General features: G+C 38.8%; 1 protein-coding gene across 13 annotated transcripts in view; it reads right to left on the bottom strand.

Annotated features, from left to right (window-relative positions):
• KYAT3 (kynurenine aminotransferase 3) overlaps positions 1-19,353 on the bottom strand; it is a 29,736-nt gene extending 10,383 nt beyond the window's left edge. The window contains exons 1-6 of one of the 13 annotated variants that reach the window (XM_042819844.1): positions 19,277-19,353; positions 17,591-17,686; positions 6,349-6,449; positions 3,972-4,030; positions 2,540-2,684; positions 893-1,042 (exon numbers count right to left, since the gene is read on the bottom strand). In XM_042819844.1, the coding sequence (XP_042675778.1) occupies positions 893-1,042; positions 2,540-2,684; positions 3,972-4,030; positions 6,349-6,447 (453 nt within the window). In that variant the 5' untranslated portion in view covers positions 6,448-6,449; positions 17,591-17,686; positions 19,277-19,353. Of the gene's footprint in view, positions 1-892; positions 1,043-2,539; positions 2,685-3,971; positions 4,031-4,980; positions 5,039-6,012; positions 6,309-6,348; positions 6,450-7,862; positions 7,938-8,032; positions 8,057-8,084; positions 8,132-9,241; positions 9,408-17,590; positions 17,687-19,276 lie in introns of those variants that run through there. The other 12 variants (XM_042819850.1, XM_042819847.1, XM_042819851.1 and 9 more) reach the window with 12 other exon arrangements.
• Between the last annotated feature and the right edge of the window lie 113 nt (positions 19,354-19,466).

The following is a 19,466-nucleotide window of genomic DNA, read 5'->3' as shown; positions in this document are numbered from 1 at the left end:
TGTCAGATGGAACGTATTCTTTTCAAAGACATGGATTCTACCTCCAACACAGAATTTCCAAACATCAAGGAAATCCCAAAGAATTCCAACAGGAAAAAATTTAAATTGGAAAAAAGGACAAATTCAAGGAAAACTGCTGGGCAGAGGCTTGGAAATATGAAAAGAAAAAACAAAACAAAAAAACCTGCAACCACCAACCCAAAGAAAGGTTAGAGCAGAGAACTAAGAGAACTGTTAACAGAACTGTTCTGTTAGACAGAAGTGAATACCAAAGCAACAAAAAAGAAATAGAAGATAGAAAAGTGAACACATTATTTAAGTGAAAACAACAAAATGCTGAAAGCAAAATGTGCAACACAACAAAAGAAGCTTTTGCTCACTGCAGACCCAAAGAAACATTCTCCCAAAATGACATTTAGTATCATTACCAAAAAGACTGGGATGAGTAGTGATGAAGAACTTCTCTGCTTTTGTTGCCATAACTCAATGGTTCAAAATAGAACTTGACATACAGTAGCTTTTCCACAGGCAGTACTTTGCATTATGCTTTGTTTTCTATTGCAGACAACAACCCAGACATTTTCTTAAATAAACATACAATATCATGTCATCTAACAATAACAGTAAAGAAACCACTACAGGTATTGCCAAGCATGAAAGAAAAGAGTCTGTAAGCTGGTGAACTGACAGGGAAGACATCCAAAGGATGCTTCTAGAGCTGCAAGTCAAATATGCAGAGGTCTGAATTACTTCCTGTAACTAAAAAAAAATACTAGAAATCAAAAAGAAGCCCAAACATTAAGTGGACAAACAGCTACAAAACAAAACAAAAAAAAAACAGTGAAATTCTCTTTTCAGTGCACATAAGTGAATGTTTCAAATAAAAACTTACTTCATCGCCTTCTTCAATTAAAGCCTGTATCGTACTAAAGAGAGATCCATAACCTCCTACTGTCACCAGGATATCTGTGAGAGGGTCAATCTTTCTTCCACAAACTCTCTCATATACTTTAGACAAGACTTTCACCAATGATGGATGCCCCTGTTCAAAGCAAAGAAATGCATCTGAAAGAGTTTACACACTGTCAGGAGCACTCCAGTGTTTTGGGGCTTTTTATTTGGGGGGGGAGGAAAGGGGGGTTGTTGCCCATCCTCCCATAGATCAAAGTAACATGTTTTGAAACAGAAAAATGTGAGATGGACCCTCAGTGTTAATATGTTTTAACAGGCAACATACTTAAAGCATTTGTACATTGGGTAAGCAAAGCTATTTTATTTGAATTTACTAGGAAATTCTTTTTGCATAGCTAATACTTTTGAATTTCTATCTTACCATCATATCTCAGGATAACTTCAGGTAGCCTGTAGGAGAGCTAGGACAAGAGACAGGAGGAGAGAAGGGAATAAACTGATACCAGTTAATCTTCCTTACTTCCTTCCTTATCTGCTTCTTACCCACTCATATCTCCATCTGAAGCGCCTTTCATTTTCATTAACTTTCAACTAAAAATGTTTTGGTGCAAGGAAAATCTTTTTATCTTGGTTATATACTGCTGATAAACAGCTCCTGTGATCAGAATGATACGTCATATATTGCAAACCTCAGACCACCTTTTGCCAGTTGACACAGGTTCATGTACTCTTCCCAAAATGTGCAATGAACAAGAAAACAAACATAAAACGAAGACCATCTATGATACAGGAATAAAAAGGCACAACACTGTTTACTCAGGAAGACTAGAGGTTTCCTGCCATGAAAAACCTTTTTTTCCTTCCTTTTTGGATACTTGATGAAAAGAGTGAAAACAGTTCTGGGAGAACATTCACCTACATAACAAATATCCTCCTCTAAATATTGAACACTGTAACTCTGCACATAAGGCATAAAATTATGAACCTCTCTGTAAACAAAAACATTGCAATAATTTAAGACCTGTAAGTCATTTTTGATTAAAATTACAGCCACTTCTTCCCACGAGTGTGTCAGCTACACAGCAATGCTGCACCAGCCAAGTTACTCCACAACCAACTCACGACCAAAGTGCTACAATACAAGTTACACACTGCATAGTGACCATCCTCCAGAGGGGAAACTTCCTCTTTCTAACACTTCCTAATCTCCACTCAGATCTGCTGATATCATGGGTGAATCTTTTCTTGAGGCACTGTCTCAACTGATAGTGTACTTTCTTCACTTACTGATAGTGACCTTTCTCATGCTAGTATTATCCTACCCAATTCATGTCCATGCTGACCAAATAAAAGGAAAACGTGTAATTTACAATCTTTTAATCTGTAAATTGATTTATATTGTCTTTAAAGGTCCATGCAATCTCATACACACACTACCATTTTGCTCTTGAGCAAGTATTCTGCCTTAAGGAAGACTGCACAGTCTGTTGTTTGGTAACAGATAAAACTTAATTTGAGACAGAAAAGCATGAACTACCAGTAAAACCAACTTAAAGCAAAGTCAATTTTTTTTTTTCTGTGGCAAGTTCTCCACTGATCTCAACTCCTCAAGTTCCACAGTACTTACAAAGCCTCGTGTGTACTGGTTCAGTCTGTCAACTGCTGCTGCTTTTGCCAGCTCTTCTTTAACATAGCTGGGAGGGCATATATCAGGGAGGCCTTGACCAAGATTAACAATTGAAGGATCTGCTGCCACCTTTGTAAATTCAACCCTAACAGAAAAAAAAAAAATACACCTTCAGTTTAACATATCAGATAGAATCATCTTTTCCTTTAAGAAAATTAGAAGACAGAAGTATTTTGCTTTGCCAAATTCACAGTACTGGAAGCAGTTTTTAGTAAAGTGCGTTCATGCTGAGAAATAGAGTCTGGGATAATGTTAAGTAACCGCAGGAGTCAGAGAACCCAAAAAACAGTTAATTTATTCCTCACAGAATAACCGTTTTACCAGCAGAATGGTGCTCGTACGCACACACACAAGCGTACAGTTTTTCTGCATAGAGGCAGAAGTGAAACAGTGCCCTCTTTGTAAAATGAAGTAGACCTGAATGAGAACAGGGATATCACATGATTTAAAGGCTAGATTTTGTCAAGTGAAGGGTGTCACTTAAACTACCCAGTCATCTCTAAGGATTGTAACTTCTTCTTTTTGTGACTTTAGGCAATGGATTGCTAGAAGCTTTTTGTTAACTGTTTCCAGTACCCTGTCAGAAACTAAGCTTAAAACTCTTGAACAACTTTGTTTGTATGGATGTTTTTGGTTTTGGTTTTTTTTTGTTTGTTTGTTTGTTGTCTTTCACTCTTGTTAAGATGTAGGTAGTCAGGAAAGGGCAAAATGCAAAATTTACCCAGGAAAAAAGGAAAACAAGCATCACAGTTCAATGAAACAAAATTAAAAACAAATTGCTAGCAAAAAAAGAAACCCCACCATCTGAGGCTGGATGACCAAAACAACATCGTGTCTGTATATATGCATACTTACACATACACGTACATACATACAAACATAAGCCCCAAGCTGTTTTCATTAACAAACAAAATCCCACCTTTACTAGTGATGATAATAGTGCTTTCTGAGCAATTTAATAACTAGCAAAAAGCATACTAAGAATAAGAACTTAAATTACAAAGACAAGCGTAATGGCTTAAAAATAAAGTCAAATTCACTTGGTAAACAAGAAGTGAGTATTACTGAGATAATTATTCAACTCAATTAACATTTAAAGTTGAAAGCCAGTTATTCTGCCACACCCAAGAGCTATAATTGTCTTATATGGTTTACTAGATGCACAGAAGCCTGTGCCTAATGTCTCATGCACAGAAATAATATTTAACAGAATTTGGTTCATTGCTTCTTCTTTTAAGCAGGTAACAAATATATTTCAGCAGAGACAGCAAGAGCTGTGCACTTTCTTATTGGCAATAATTATCAACCTGGAAAGAAAATACATCAGCCAAAGGCCTTTTCTGAAATTAGCTGATATTTTCCTTTTACTTACCACACATTGCTATCAAGGCCTTCAATTCGTCGTGTGTTTTTGTGTCTAAAGGCCATTGTCTGCAAGATCAAAATATACAGATAGGAGGGCTTTGTTAAGAAAGACAAAGTACTACATTGTTGGATCCTGCATGACAAACCCTCCTTCGTGCCTTCTGAAATATACCACTGCCAACTGAATTCAGTTCTTACTCAAAATTATAGACACGGTCTTTCATTAAAGCTTCTGTTAAAGCTTGAACACAGACTAAGAAGAAAATACATTAAATGCGTCAGAAATCCCCATTCGTCACGATCTAAAACTGAATTGGCAGCAAGGATGGATGAGGAGCATCGTTCAGCTCAATAGCTTCAAAAAATGATCTAAAAATAAAAATTGGAATAAATACATTCTTTGTTTTTTCTACGATACACTAATATCTTAACAGCTGGTTTTCTTTCAAGCCCGATACAGCTTGGAAGTTTCTTTTTCAATGTAACTTTATTTTCCAATATGATGGTTAGCAAGAAAACAGGAAAGGCGGTTCATGTTACAACACAAACACATTAGAATGTGTCTTTTTGCTGTATATTAAGACCACTACTGAAGGTCTTAGGAAACTGCTCTAGAATAGACCTCACAGTTCTCCCTGTAAACCTTTTTAATAATTCTGGTACTAAAAAAAAAAAAAAAAAAAAAAGAAAATTTGGGAAAAGAAAACCATCAAATTTATTTGTATGCACAAACAACAAAGAAAACAATCATAAAGCAGTGCATGTCCATTTCTGTCTGGAAATCAGCTTTACACTTGAAAAGCAATTCACATAGAAAATAAGACTCTTAGGGCCCCAAACACTACAGTTTCTTTGAGTCAGAATACTAATTTTAGTGACTTTTACCACTGTTTGGTATTATTCATTTATGAAGGATTCCAAAACCATACTCCAGCTACCACACTTTGAGAAGGACTAAATACCTGAGTTGCCATTACGTTTAAAGTTTCAACTTTGAAACAGTGGGATTGACTCACAGCTGTCATTTCATGCAGGTACGTGTTTGTCCTCAATCATTTTACAGTAATGAAGCTCCTACATGTGTAACAATTTGAAACATGGGAAAACAATTAATAAACTAACATATTTTGCTGCTCATTTGTTTTCTGCATGGATCTAATTCTGACCTCATCTGTAAGAAACAATCATCCAAAGAACAACACATAGGAGGACATCTTTTGTTTATCCTCAGGCAGCAAACAGTAACTAGACAGACATACACCATAGTTAAGAGTGAGTTTTGACTGGGTGATCAGTACTGCATCTATTAAAAACATGCAGTTTAGAGGATAAATCCAATTTTACAATGTTTGTCTTGGTAAATACGATTAATGTCTGCCAGTACTGTATAAATACCAATAATACAAGTTAAACTGAGCCCTTCTCCACATACACTTCCTTTTTTTTTTCCTCTCCACATGCAGCACTACTACTCACATTATAGCAAATAAGAAACATTCTTTGAAACTTTCCAGCTAAAAATGAGAATTCTGTACAGTGCCATGGGAAATTTGTTCTACTGATCAGCTCCTCCTAAAATTGTCTCAATTCACTAAAAGTCTTTCCACTGTAAGACTTTATCCTCAACTGTAACATAGATCTTAACTTCAGTAAGTAATTTCCCATAGCTAAAAATATGTAGGCAAGTAAAGTAAGCCTGTTACAGTCCTCACACTACCTTAAGTTTAAACACTTAGTACTTCAGGTCTACTTTTTTTTTTTTTTGTGCCTTGAAAATAGCTTCAAAACAGAGCAACTAAACTTATACCAGTTTTCAGATGTTCAGCTTACAGTAGAGTTCACAATGCCAGCTACTTCGAGAAAGTGAACAAATAACACTTATGAATGAAGTTAAATAATCTCAAATGCAGTTAAGCAGGGAAATTAAGGAGATTCTATAAAAAATTAAGCTTGCAGTGCTTTTATATCCCTTGCTATTGCAGCATCAAAAAATCACAACTATCCCTGCTGAATTAACAGAAAGCTGAGATACAAAGGAATTGACGCACCGAAGTTCTGTGATAAAGCTGGCAGGAATCACTCCTACATCTCAGGCTAATGCTCTAACAGTTAGGCAATCCTTTCAGCTCCTACCTGTAGCACCGACCTTAAAAACTGAAATGGTTATACAGAGCAATAAGTGCCAAATTCTGTTGTGTTCACCAGGTTAAATATTTAACTTGTTAGAAAACTTACTTTAGTCTTAATATTAAATGCTTGGGTCAAGGTAACTAGGAGTAAAGAAAATACAGCTGATGTGTATTTATTGGCAGCATTACAAAATCAGTGCCTCACTAAAACATTGCACAAAGTAGTTTTATCGATGAAGTAGATTGAATACTTACATCAGAGGCTGAAAGCTTGATGGACCTAGAAAGTAAATTTGTTTGTAGATGGTACGTTCCAATGCCACGGCAACAGAGGCTTCGTGAAACAAAAAGCATGCCTGTATAACAAGTAAGTAATCTGAAAAAAACCCTTATATTGCCAGAACAAGTTTCCTAAACATCACCAAGCATTTTTAAATGATAAAACCTTCTCTTCCTGTCAGTGTTTTTCTTTCTTTGAAATCAATTCTAGTAAATTATTACCTTATTACATTCTATATGAATCAAGGATGAAACTGTAGCTGACAATTAAAGTTAAAATCTTTCTGGCTGTCATACAAAATGAAGGTTTCCTCTATTTGAGAGCAATAACCTTTCTATTTTTTTTCCTTACAATGAAAATTAAGACTTAAATGCAATTGAAAGTCTCTGTTAGAATTGTGAAAATGCATTTGTCTAATACAAATTGCTATCAGAGTTAACAATTTATACACAATATAAAAAGGACCCAACATTAAAACCAGTCTCAATTTTCAGGTGTTTCAAATTCAGCATTCAGAAACTGAGATAATGGAAATGACCAGTCACACTGGAGTAGCAGGTCTATGCAATTTATGTAAAACTAAAGAGTTTTGCCTCAATGACTTGGGCAAACATTAAATATTTAGCATGGCTGAAAATAGCCAGAAAGGATGTTCTACATGAAGTAACAGATTGTTCGCTGGCTGCAAAAAACAAGCCCTGTTAATCAATGACTGCAAAGAGACATATGAGCAGATACCTCAGGTAGCTACTTCCAAGTTTGTTTAAACATATGCATCAGAGGGCAATGTGAAAATGAACTGAATTTGTAAGAGAAAAACATAGGAGCTTTTCATTAGGAACAATGGATTTATTCCCATAAAGCAGTGTTCCTTACACTGAAAATGTAAATAAAGACCACCTCCTTTTAAGGATGCCTCTTATAATACATTTTAAAAGTATGTTATTTTGCCTTTCTTTTTCCAGTACTACAAACTCAGTCTCGGTTCTGAAATTAAGGTCCTTCTGACACGACACTGAGTTGTACCTAAGACAATTAGAACCTTGGGAATATCCATAGAAGCCCATGGCATTTAGTGATCTGCAAAAATGTAATTCACTGATTTTCCTTTAAAAGCAGAAACAGTAGCAATGTCCTCAACTCTGGTGGCCAAAGGACTAGAAAAAATACACAGCCATTAAACATTTCACACCAGTCAGCAGATACCCTGAGAGACACAAAAGAAATATATATGTTTAATAAGACCTGTAACTACATTTAAAGTTACTTTAAATAACAGCACTTAGCATATTTGACATAAACTTTGGTAGCTACAAAGACAAAAAAGATCGTGAAGCCCTCCTGGTTGTGTGTAACATACAGATTCTATCACGTTGACTACAGCAACAGCACTAGTCTCCCAGGGTGAGATGAGTGACAGAGATAACCTTACTTTTACAGCAAACAATTGCAGTAGTTATTGCAGTGTGACAAACAGGCAGATCTTTACCTGGTCATTTTATACTGAGGAGTAGCAAGATGATATAAAATTTTTCCAAACTCGACATGCAAAGTTAACTTGCAACTTCAACAGAAACAAAAAAAAAGGAGTCTGTAAGTATCAATAGCATTAGTGCCATGCTGCACTAAAGGGTAGTGTGATATTTGATAAGGCATTACTTGCTGTGAGGCAGACATGCAAAACTATAGCATGGCATGAAGAGCAGCAGACCTGTATCACTGCAGCGTGGTCAATCTCTGAAGGTACATGAAGAACATCTGAAGTAAAAATTGATATCCACCTTTAGTGACAGACAAGCATAGAAACTGAAAGTTTTATGAGGAACAGAAGGGAAAAAAATATTTCTGGAATACGTGGAAATAGTGGGAAAAAGTGGGGAGAAGAAAAAAAAAAAAAAAAAAAAAAAAAACCAGCTTCAACAAGGAAAGTCAAGGTTTCAGTACGTAGTTCTGCTACACTGAAATACTTGTGATGCTTTTCCAGGAAATGCTCTTCCCTCATCTGCAACATGGAATGCTTGCTCTTAAGCAAAATTTTAAGGAAATAAAGGCAAAGGCCTGCTACAGTCTCCAGATCTCAAAAAGAAAATGATTTGATGACCTACTCTTCTTTCTCCATGCACACACACACATTCCCATTGTTACTGTATATAACACGTTAACACGTAACACAGGCTCAAAAGAATTATTGCTTTTAGAACCAGCACGCACTTAATAATTAGCTCCGTCTATGTTTTATAATGTTTGCTGGTAACTTTTTGTCATCCCAATAAGGTTTCTTCCAGTAAAGTTACAAAATGCTTCTGATGAACTCATTTCCTCCCTCCCTCCCCTCCTTTCAAACTACAGGCCAAACGCTGCTGTCCCTTTATATGTACCTTCAGCTATACCACCCCTATAAAATACATCCACTGTTATACTTCTGCTTAACATCTGTTGCATACAGAAACGTAAAAGAATGCGGTATCGTGGGCAACCTTCATGAATTCTTTGAAAAACTGCATCATTGTACAGGGCCGGAGAAGGAAAGCATCAGAGAAGAGAGGATGCCTCCTTACAGACTCCTCACCACAACACTTTTTCTGCCACACAGAAGCCACTCGTGACAGACCAGGCCAAGAGAACTGCTGCTGAAACTGCTGAACTGTGGGAGGCTGGGTATTTTAACAAAGGCCACTGAAACTTAACAACTGCTGCACGCGACAACGTTTCGTCCCTCTCTTGTCCATTCTTTGCAAAACGAAGACAACCGAACGCGGAGAAACAAACTTCACCACGCAAACAGAGCAGAGGGATCAAAAGGGGCTTCGCCGACGGCAGCAGCGCTTAGTCATCTCACACTGCGCTTATCGTCACGCTGACACGCACCTACCAATGCGTACTCTCAACGTGAAGCACCCCGAATTCACAGCTGGAAATGCGCCAACACCCCGCCCGGCCAGCCGCCTCGGCCCCCGGCTGCGCAGAGGCGCAACGAGCCGCTCAGGGAGGGGCCTTCAGGCGTCCTCTCAGCCCTGAAGAAGAAGCAGCAGCCTGCCGCACTTCCGACGGTCCAGGACCCGCCCCCCACAGAGGGCCAGCCAATGGGCCAGCCAACCAACCAACCAACCAGCCAGGCAGCCAGCCAGCCAACCAGCGCGGCCGTTCCTCCAGCCCAGCCGCCGCCGCGCTCCGCCTACCGGGAAGAGCCGCCCGGGTTCAGCCCGGCAGCCCGAGGGGAAGAAAAAAGCCCCGCTGCCCTCTGAGTTCTCGCCAACTCCCCTGAGGGAAATGGGGACTGCGCGGCGCCCAGAGCTCGCCAGCGGGACGGGCCTCAGAACGGGCCGCGAGCGGCCGAGGAGAGCGCAGATCCGCGCGGCCCGAGCGAGGCGCGGCCCGGCACCTCACGAGAGCGGGAGGGCGGCGACGGCGGCTCCGCCGGGCGTCCCGCGGGGAGCGATGCTCAGCCCGCGGCCTTGGCGTCCCTCCTGAGGGCGAGGTGGGCGCCGGAGCGCCGCGTGGAGTGTTATGCCGAGAAAGGTGGCTGAGGTGGAGCTGGGCGCGGGCGTGTGGTGAGATCCGGGGGAAAGGCTGGTGCTTACAGAGCGAGGCACGGGAACGCAGCTGAACATTTTAAGAAAGTTGGTGCTTTCCAAGTTGTGGCGAACTATTGCCAGTTTGAATTACGATTGCCCAGATAACTCATATTCAAAAGTACTTATCTTGATAAGAAACCACATACAAAAGTAACCTCCTGAAAAACATAAGAATTGACAGTAGGCCCGTGCAAACTGTGCTGATTACCCTCTTGGACTTTTTTTTAGGAGGGAATTAAATGTCCATATTGTTAACACAGACCTCATACATAAGTTCACCTCTTTGAAGAATGAGATTTACTTGAAGTGTCCCATGAATTCACAGGATTTACGTTGCTAAGCTTCCACGCACACGGAAGCTACCCCACTATTAAATGAGAGCTGAAGTCACTGGAAAGTGAAACTTCAGACAGCTGTGGGTACCATCATTTGGGAGCACCCTGACTGCTTTGAGTCTTGCTACCATTAGGTGTATGACATCACAGAAAGTTTCCTTTAATTGTCACTAAATTTGATTATTTACTTAGGGAAAGTTACACTTAAAATGTCTCCTTCCCAACCTTGTTTTTACAAATCTTGACAAAACCGGTTTCCCTTCTATCAACATCACCATACAGAATTCTAGGAAGGAATGAGCATGTTTTGCAACATTGTGATCTTATCATCTAGTATCTCAGACTGCTGCAGAGCCAAAAGAACCTCACATATCAGATTCTTACAGGGGTAGAAGCAACAGGACATTACATGTCAAATTCAAATTCACTCCTTGCTCTAAAATCTGATAAAGAGAAATATTTTCTTAAAGAACTGTGCATAAGATACTTTTCATAGCAAGTCTTACTTGTTTCATTTCTAAATTTTAGAACTAGAAGAGTTCTTAGTGTACCAGTAACGGTCATGAAGAGGTGGGTTAGCAGACAGAATGTTAGCAGGTATTTTTTAAATCAGACATAGAAGGAATATCTATTACTTGGATATCATTACTGTATGTGTCATATTATGTATATAACCATTATAGGTATTTATGTATCATAAAATAACAAGAGCAGATTGAAAAAAAATTTGTCATAGGGTGAACTAGAACATGTCTACTTGGATGTAAAAGCAATCTCAAAAAAAGGTAATATTAAGGAGATCTAACTGTGGTTTTGATACTAAACATAGTACACAAAAAAAACTTTAATACTTTATTATTTTATTCTCTTAGTGCTTTTTTAGAAGTTTGGCTGTCTCAAGCACAGTGCTCCTGCTGCTGCAGTTCTGCACTTTTAGACGTAATCTCTGCAAGTATCCATTGGAGGGCAGCAGATCACAAACTTTGTCGTGTCATAGCACAGTTTTAAAAAAAAAAAAAAAAAAAAAAAAAAAAGTTCAGCTTTCTGTTGGCTATTTGCAACATCGGTGCCCAGGTTTTTCACAATCTCTTGTACAAGGCAGGCATAACTGGGAAATCCATACAATGGTATTTTCTCTAGGTCTGACTTATGTGTCAAAGTCCACTGTAATGGTAGTGCCCTATGAAAATCTCAGTGGGTACTGCTAACACTCACATTAAGTTGGTTTTTGGTTTTTGGGGTTTTTTTTTAAAGACATCCCAAGTAACACATTCAGTTTAGAAGCACCTCATTCATTTCGTGACTACAGTGTAAGGCCTCCTGGTTGTTTTTTTTTTTTTTGCAAAATTTATGCTTGGTTGTCATAACTGCATAAGACATCTTCATCCACTAGAAGTAAGATTTAGTGCATTTTTTAATTAATTTATTTTAATATAATCCTGCTGCATCCTATTCGTATGGAAGAAATGGGAGCTAGGAATCTGTACACTCAAAAAGCCTAGTGGGAAGCAGTTCATTTGAAGAGGAGATAATTACTTTAGTAGATGCCAAATTACTTGGCATCTGTGGATGCTATTAACAGTCCATAGAAAAATCAGCTGACTGCAGCTAATTTTTGTCTGCTGAAGATTTCTAGCCTAGTTACAGCATGTAAGACTAATTAAACTGGATATTGGTGAAATCAGGTAGAGATGAAAAACAAGAAATTTAGGTCAGGTTTCTCTTGGGATATAGCCAGTATCATGTTATGCAAGTCATAAAAACAACTTTACACATGATAGTACAAAAATGGGTATTATTTCCTTTATATATAAACTTAAAGTGCCAGCTTTTTTGTCAAGAGGAAAAAGTACTCAGTGATGGGATGCATAGATCCCGGCTGCTAACAAGAAATGGATAAAATCCTGTTTTTCTGATCAGGAAAGTGACCAGACAACACGTGAGAGATTTCTTTGCTCATGATTCCTCTATTTATTACTTTTTCTTTCTCAGGACTGCACTGCTATCAATTGTGCTAACAATCCCCTTCCAATCGAAAGCACAGGAAGACACGCTGATGTCTGCAGCATTTTAATGCCAGTCCTACATCCATGCTTCTGCAGTAGGTTAGGCAGGACACCCACACACCTCTAGACACAAGCAACCTGGAGCCTCTCAGCTCCCGGTTAGGGAGGCATCTACCTTATTCCCAGCCCACTGCCAAGCTGACACTTCAGTCTGCCTTTTTGTGTCTGTAAGCCCTATTCAAGAGAAACAATGTGAGTCTTTTCTTTAGGAAACGTTTACTGAAGTGATGTTCTAGGAAACTAGAATACGGTAATGAGCAAAACGTGCAGTAATGCAGGTTAAGGAATACTGACCAAATATCTTGCAGGCCCAATTTTATTCCTACTGAATCCAGCCAACATCTGGACTGGGGAGGTTGTTAATACCTGACTGCTTCCACGCTTTGTGACTAACACTGGATTGCATCATGGGAGTCTACCAAGCTAGAAATATTTCAGTGAGTATTTCCTGTATTACTCAGTGTGCAGCATTAAACAAATGCATAAGAGTTTTCAGTCATTTGAAGTGAGGTGTTCAACTTGTGTCTAGATATTTTTATGTTTAAGTGTCCCAAATATGTCCTAAGGAACATGTCATATGACACCAGGCTATAGGCATTTATTGTTTATTTTTATTCCCATTCAAGATAAATGTTTGGGTTTGGCTGTTGGAGGTTTGTTTCTTTGTTTTCCCCTGGTAAGCTATACTATAATAATGTACTTACCACTTGCACTATTTTAAAAAAAATGTATCATAGCTAATTACCTTGACCTCAGAGTTCAGATTATACTGGCTTTATTGCCTCTAAAGATCTAATCTTAACAGGTAATGGGAACACTCCAGTTCTAAATTACCTCATATGCTGTGTACATCTAAGAAAACGGAATGCAACAGCAGAGTGAAGGTGGTGGTGGATAACTGGTATTTCTTATTATCCATAAACAGATTAATGCTCATTTATTTAGATGCTTTTCACACTGATAAAGCTGATTTTGTGCTGACAGATTCCAGAGGTGCCTTCTCTGATTATGAACTTAGGAAAAGATGCTTCAATATAACAAACCTTAGATTAGAAATACCTTTCTAATATTCTCCAGAAAAAAAAAAAAAAAAAAAAGGAGAATTTCTGTTTGAGATGTAGGATCTAGTCAGCTACCAGGAAGGAAGTCTCTGGCATTTTTACTGGTAGGAGCTTCAAATAGTACAGAACTGGTGTTTTACCCTTCTGGAGGAGTATCTAAAATAAATTTCTCAGTTAAATCATTGGTCAAGCCACACTTCAGGAAAGGAGACTGAAGTGAATGAGAAAAGTCCAGAATGAAAGTGTGCTGGAAGGAAGAAATTGTTTTTTATCTTTTGACCTAGAATCTCCGAGGATCTGAGGCCACATGGTACCAAGTAAATCCTGCTATATTTTAAGGTCAAGTTAAATGAAGAAGATCTTACACTGGCTGATCCCAAATTGTTGTTGTTGATTCAATCAATTTTAGTCAAAATAAATTGGGGAGTAACATCCCACATATGCTAAATTACAAATTCTATCATGAATTCCTAGAACAAAGACAGCTGGGGACTCTCATTACCAACAGGAGCTTAGTTGAAGGAAGTGACTCTCTTGAGCTGAGTCAGTTGACGTTAGGGCTGTGTGCCTACAGCCTAGCAAGTAAAGCAACAGTAGTTTCATAGAACACCATAACAAATAGTTCCTTACTGGAGAACTTTTAGTTTTCAGTTTGTTAACATCCACAGTAAGCATGAAGCTGTCTCCAGACAAGTTCTGGATTGACTAGAAATACAAGGCTCTGCAGAAATACTAGGCAAACAGAAACAGATTAATAAAGTATTTTCTATAAAGTTATTTTGTCTCTGTGTAAAGCAAATGAAATACAAGAATTAACACAGAATAAATGAAAGAAAGACCTAGGATGCTTGCAAGTAATTTGAATGCATAAGAATACACTGAAAAGTATGTGACACAGGCTTTTAAGAGCTAGAATCTTAACTGCAGTTTTATTGAATTGTAGTTACAATGTATAGTGGAGTCAGACCATTTGTAAACAAGAGCGAATAGCAGTACATAATACTATAATGCGATAGAAAGTATAGCAGTAACAGCAGAATGAGACCAAGCCCAAATACAGCAGCTATAGACACAGAAACAAATGAGAAAAAGGAGAAGGGAGGGAAAAAAAAAAAAAAAAAACACCAAAAAACAAAACCAACAACAAACCACCTACTTACCTTTTTACCTTTAAAAGACCCCTAGCACATAGAAATCTCTACTAGGATACCTTTGCCTCCACTGCCAACCCTTAAATGAGGTCTGGGAAGGGGTGGATCTTGGTTCCACCCCTTCCAGTCACTTAGGGGCATTGCTTGCACCTGAGTTCCCCTAGGTTGGCCCTGCCTTCCCCCCAGGTGCTCAATCACTGTTTGAGGCTATGACTTGGCATTTCTGTTACGCAGTAGAATCCCAAAGCTTAAAAAAAAATAATTTTTGTTAGTAGAAGATGAGCATGTACTGATCAGTGATAAGTAATGCGGTATTAAGTGTCATATGTGAACTGTTAATGCTTGTAGAGTTTGTAGAACTAATAAACACTTACTTTGTGTTGAAAGCAGTTAGGGAATAAACACTTGTTGTTAGCTGCTCTGTTTACTTGAAGTCCACCTCCAGATTTCTTGAAAAGTTTCAGACAAGACTTTACAATTACTCAGTAAAAATAAGGTGCTACGATCACCAGGACAAAAGAACGCAATGCCATGTAAAAGAAGCAGAGAACAACCTTATTCTTTGGCATTTAAAACACAGATGATGACTGGAAAACATCCTGCTTAAAAACACTGTTTATCCTACATTATGCTGTATGTTTTTTAATTTCCTTTCCCTCTCACTGTTACTCAGGATGTCTCCTTGATCCCAACATGCTAGTTTCTTCTTTATTCAAGCCTTTTGTTTCTTCCCCAAACTCTTTGAAAACATTTATTTCACAAGAGATATTTCTTGTACAATATTTTCTAACTAGCCTTTCTCTCTGCTTAGTACAGGCTTTGTTCTGCACCTAGAAATTACCTACTGTGTAATCACCTATTTCCTGTCTTTGAATGAAGGTTTATTCCATATCACCTCAGTACAGCCTTCAGCATTGTTGCTCGTTCTACCTTTCAACACTGCAATACCACTTTGATCAAATCTTCTGACAATTTTTTTTTCTGTGGAACTTCTCTGCCTCCTGTTCCAAAGTACATTTCTCTGACTAGGAATATTGTTTTAGGATTGTATCTTTATTATCTGCTCCCCTTAAACTATCTTTCATCTATTCATCATCATCCTGTGTTTTGAAGTCCATCAAAAGCCTTCGCTGAGCAGAGTATGTGAACAGAATCGTTGTTCAGCAAAATGTGTAGTTGACTTTATGCTGTGTTTTTATAACTGAGTTAAAAGCACATGTACTCTTGCACTGGGACCAGTTCCTAGAGATGATGAATGAGGCGCAACCACACTCATTTTTCTCTGCAATCCCCTCTCCTCTCCCTCTGACTCTTCCTCCTCCCTCACTTGGGGGCACTATTCCAACAGATTTGAACTTAAGACAACTATATTTGAAAATGAAAGTTTCCATCAAAAAGTGCTCTGAAAAGTGATATGCTGGTTATTACTGTTTGGAACAGGTGGCCAGATAAGAAGCATAGCACTCAATTAAAATTCACTCCACCACTTTTCTTGGTTTCTATTACAGTCTTTTAAGGTGTGGCACATACCCATGATCAGCTGATGCTGGATCAAATTTTTATGACTATCAAATTAATTTGATAAATGAGGAAGGCTGTTGCTAGATTCTTACTATCCAAAGCTGTCAGAAGGGAGCATCTCTTGCTGTGCCTGTTGGCACAGGACCTGGGCAGATCTCTCCAGTGTGAGCGCAGCTGTCACTATCCACAGATCCAGCAGAGGGAAGTGTTGTTCTAAAATATGCACCCCCACTACTTGTGGGTAGTACTTACAAACTGCAAGTCACAGTACTGCACCAGGAGATCAATGATCTGGAGCGTATGAAATATGTGATTTATAAATTCTCAGAAGACAAAGAAGCTTTAGCAAATGCCAGAAAGAGCAAGCACGATAATAGTCAGGATTTGGCAAGGACAGAAATGAAATTATCTATAGATCTTTGGAGCTTAAATGTTTTTATTCTCTTTTGGAGAGCAAATGTTTGTGTGGCATTTTAGAGATTAAAGGGTTATGATCTGATGGCTTGTGCTTCAGCTAGCTGTGAAGCTTTCATATTAAAAGATGAGATCTTGAAAAACACACGGCCCAAAATATACTTGGTGATCATAAGGCAAGTTGTCTTAGAAAGCTTTATTCAAAAGGTCTGGGTTCATTTCAGATAATTGCTTCCAGAGCAATTGTCATTCATGATGCTGTTGCTCCAACAACTCCAAGCAGCACTGGAGGGCAAAAAGTCAAGTATAATGTCACCTTTGTAAAAGAAAGTTCAATTAGAAATATTTTAAAGTGAAAATTCAATGTCAAATATTACCCATCTAAATATATAATACCCTGTGTAGCTTTGTCTTACTTATTCCATCAGATTTCCAAGGAGTGTGTGAGTGAAGAGACTGAAGTGCATGCTCAAGACAGCCATTAGTCATGAATACCATTTGAAACTGTAATTTCTTCTGAAGCTCAGAGCTGGTTTTGTAACACCTAAGCATCAAGTTAAGAAATATCAGGGGATGGCATGATGTGTAAAACGAAACTCCACTTTTCTTAGAGTATGGTAACTGTGGAGTCAGTGATTGAGCACCTGGGGAAAAGACCTGGGAGCGCAGGTGAAGACAATTCAGCTGTGTGACCGGAAGGGGCGAAGCCTGGCTGCACTTCTTTTAGACCTCATTTAAGGGCTGGCTGGGGCAGGGAAGGTTTTTTGGTTGGAGATCCCTTTCTTGGGAAGTTTCTATTGTAAGCCTAGGTTTTCAAAGACAGGTGAGCACTTTTACTTTTGCAATATCTTTCTATTACGTTTGTCCCTTTGTCATTGCATCTCCTGTGTCACAATTCTATCATGCTGGTTTTTCTTTTTTTTTTTTTTTTTTTACATTTAAATTGTAAGATGTTGGTTTTTGTGTGTCTTCTAAATGTCTGAGATGAACTATTAAAGCTTGAAGAATGTTTTCCAGATAATGCTGTTTGAAAAATATCAGAAGGCGCTCATCCTAATATATTAGTTTTAGGACAACTCTAAAGATGAACTTACCTGTTGGGTTTACAGCTGGGAGTTGGGCAGTGTGGGCTCGGAGACCTATGGGGTGTGATAGATGGGTTGAGTGCTCCCTCTGTGGATCCTCAGGAGCTGTTCAGCAGTAGAATAAATAGAACCAAAGGCAAATTAAGTTGTAATCTGTTGCTCAAGCAATTAGAACCTCATAACTATTAGATGAAGTTCCAACTTAATATTTTTCCTGTTATTTTTATCACAACAGAGTGTCCCTGGTTTTGTAATCTAATGAGATAATAATTTATCTTCCTAGCCTGTTACTGATAAAAAAAAGGTGTGGCAGGTCTGGCAGACAGACTTTTCATTCTTAGTAAGTAGGAATAAAAAATATAGAATATGATTATAGAATAAAATATATCTATTTTGCTCACAAAAAGGGTAAATAGTTCCAATATGGTAAAATAGATTAAATCATTAATCAGGGAAATGCTAGCAGAGGAGGTGATTCATATTGATGTTGCAGTCAGCTAAGGAAGATGCAAGTCAGGAAACAAATAGGACTGCTGGCCTGACTGATGTTTACCAAAGTTCAAGAATGATTTTTGGAGAAGAAGCTGCAGAAAATGCCTTGTTACCATCACTGTAACACAATAGCATCTCCTCTGAGGTTAAAATACCACTAATTGGAGTCTACCACTGTAAGTGAAAGCTATCAGCCTAAAGTAAATACAAAACAAATACATTCTGCACCATGATAACAATATGGCTGCAAACCAGGAAAATGAGCATGCAATTTTTTACGATGTATCTGTTTGTATTAGTGTAGGTTCGGATTAAAGTGCAAGCTTCAGTTTCAGTAACTAGTTTCACTTTGGACTCAATTGTCATGTTTGAGTTTCAAAACATTTTTTGCATGGCAGTATATTTTAATAGCACTTCTAAAAGCTGAAACTAACAGTAGTACCTACACGTGTGCTCCATATGTTTTAGAAATTATTATTTTCACAAAGATTTGTGCCAATGCTGCCTAAATGAGGGGAGGTTTGTGCAGATGTGAGGAAAAGGATTGCTTTGAAAATAGATGTGAAGCTGATGACAAGACAAAGGGCAAACATTTTATACTAGAATATAAGGAACATAATTATGTTGTAACTAGGATTTTGAGTAGATATTTACAGTGGAGTTAGTAAAAATGAAAATATTGCAAGAGAATTACTTGAGTACATTCAGCTGTTTGTGTGCGTAACTAAGAGAAGGTAGAAACAACCCATTTTTCCCAGCTCTTTGTAGGAATTGAGGCAGAACTCCAATTTTTTCTTCTGGGCTTCATGCATTTAGCCCAGAAGCAGCAGCCTTTGCAGACATGCTTGAGGGAGGGAATCACCTGACAGCTGGAGAAAGAGGAAACAGGAAAGTCAAATGAACTTCTGGCGGTTTTTAAAGTGTTGTGTGTACTTGTGGCTTTTTTAATGTCATCTGTTTTTGACTGAAGTTGAATAGCTGAATTAGGGCCTTGCTGTGCAGCGCGGCGGCTTTCGGCTGTCCCTTTCATGAAGGAGGGCGCTCACTGGGCGTGCCTGACCACAACAACGGGGCTGCAGCTCTGCAACGCGTGCGGAGGTGGGAAAGCTCAAGCTCGCTTTGTGCACGCATTCACTTTTTATTTGTTTTAATGATCGCGGCCGACAACGGTTGTTTTCTCACCTCTTTTACCTCCCACTTTACCTTGTCCGTTAGTCTGAACGCGGGGGGGCGGCAGCCTCCGCGCCACTTCTCCGGCTCCGGCCGGGCCTCGGCACGGGCCTCTCATCGCTCCCCGACCGCTTCCGCCCCGTGCGGCCAACGCGGCCTGGCCGCAAGGCGCGATGCGGCGCGAAGGGGACCTGGGCGGGAACCGCCCTACCGGGCGGGCCGC

This window comes from Centrocercus urophasianus, unplaced genomic scaffold (assembly GCF_019232065.1).
Source record: "Centrocercus urophasianus isolate 14NV4802_14NV808 unplaced genomic scaffold, USGS_Curo_1.0 seq_18, whole genome shotgun sequence".
In the NCBI taxonomy this organism is placed as follows: domain Eukaryota; kingdom Metazoa; phylum Chordata; class Aves; order Galliformes; family Phasianidae; genus Centrocercus; species Centrocercus urophasianus.
Note: the sequence above shows the minus strand (reverse complement) of the source record. Positions and strands in the feature narration are given on the sequence as shown.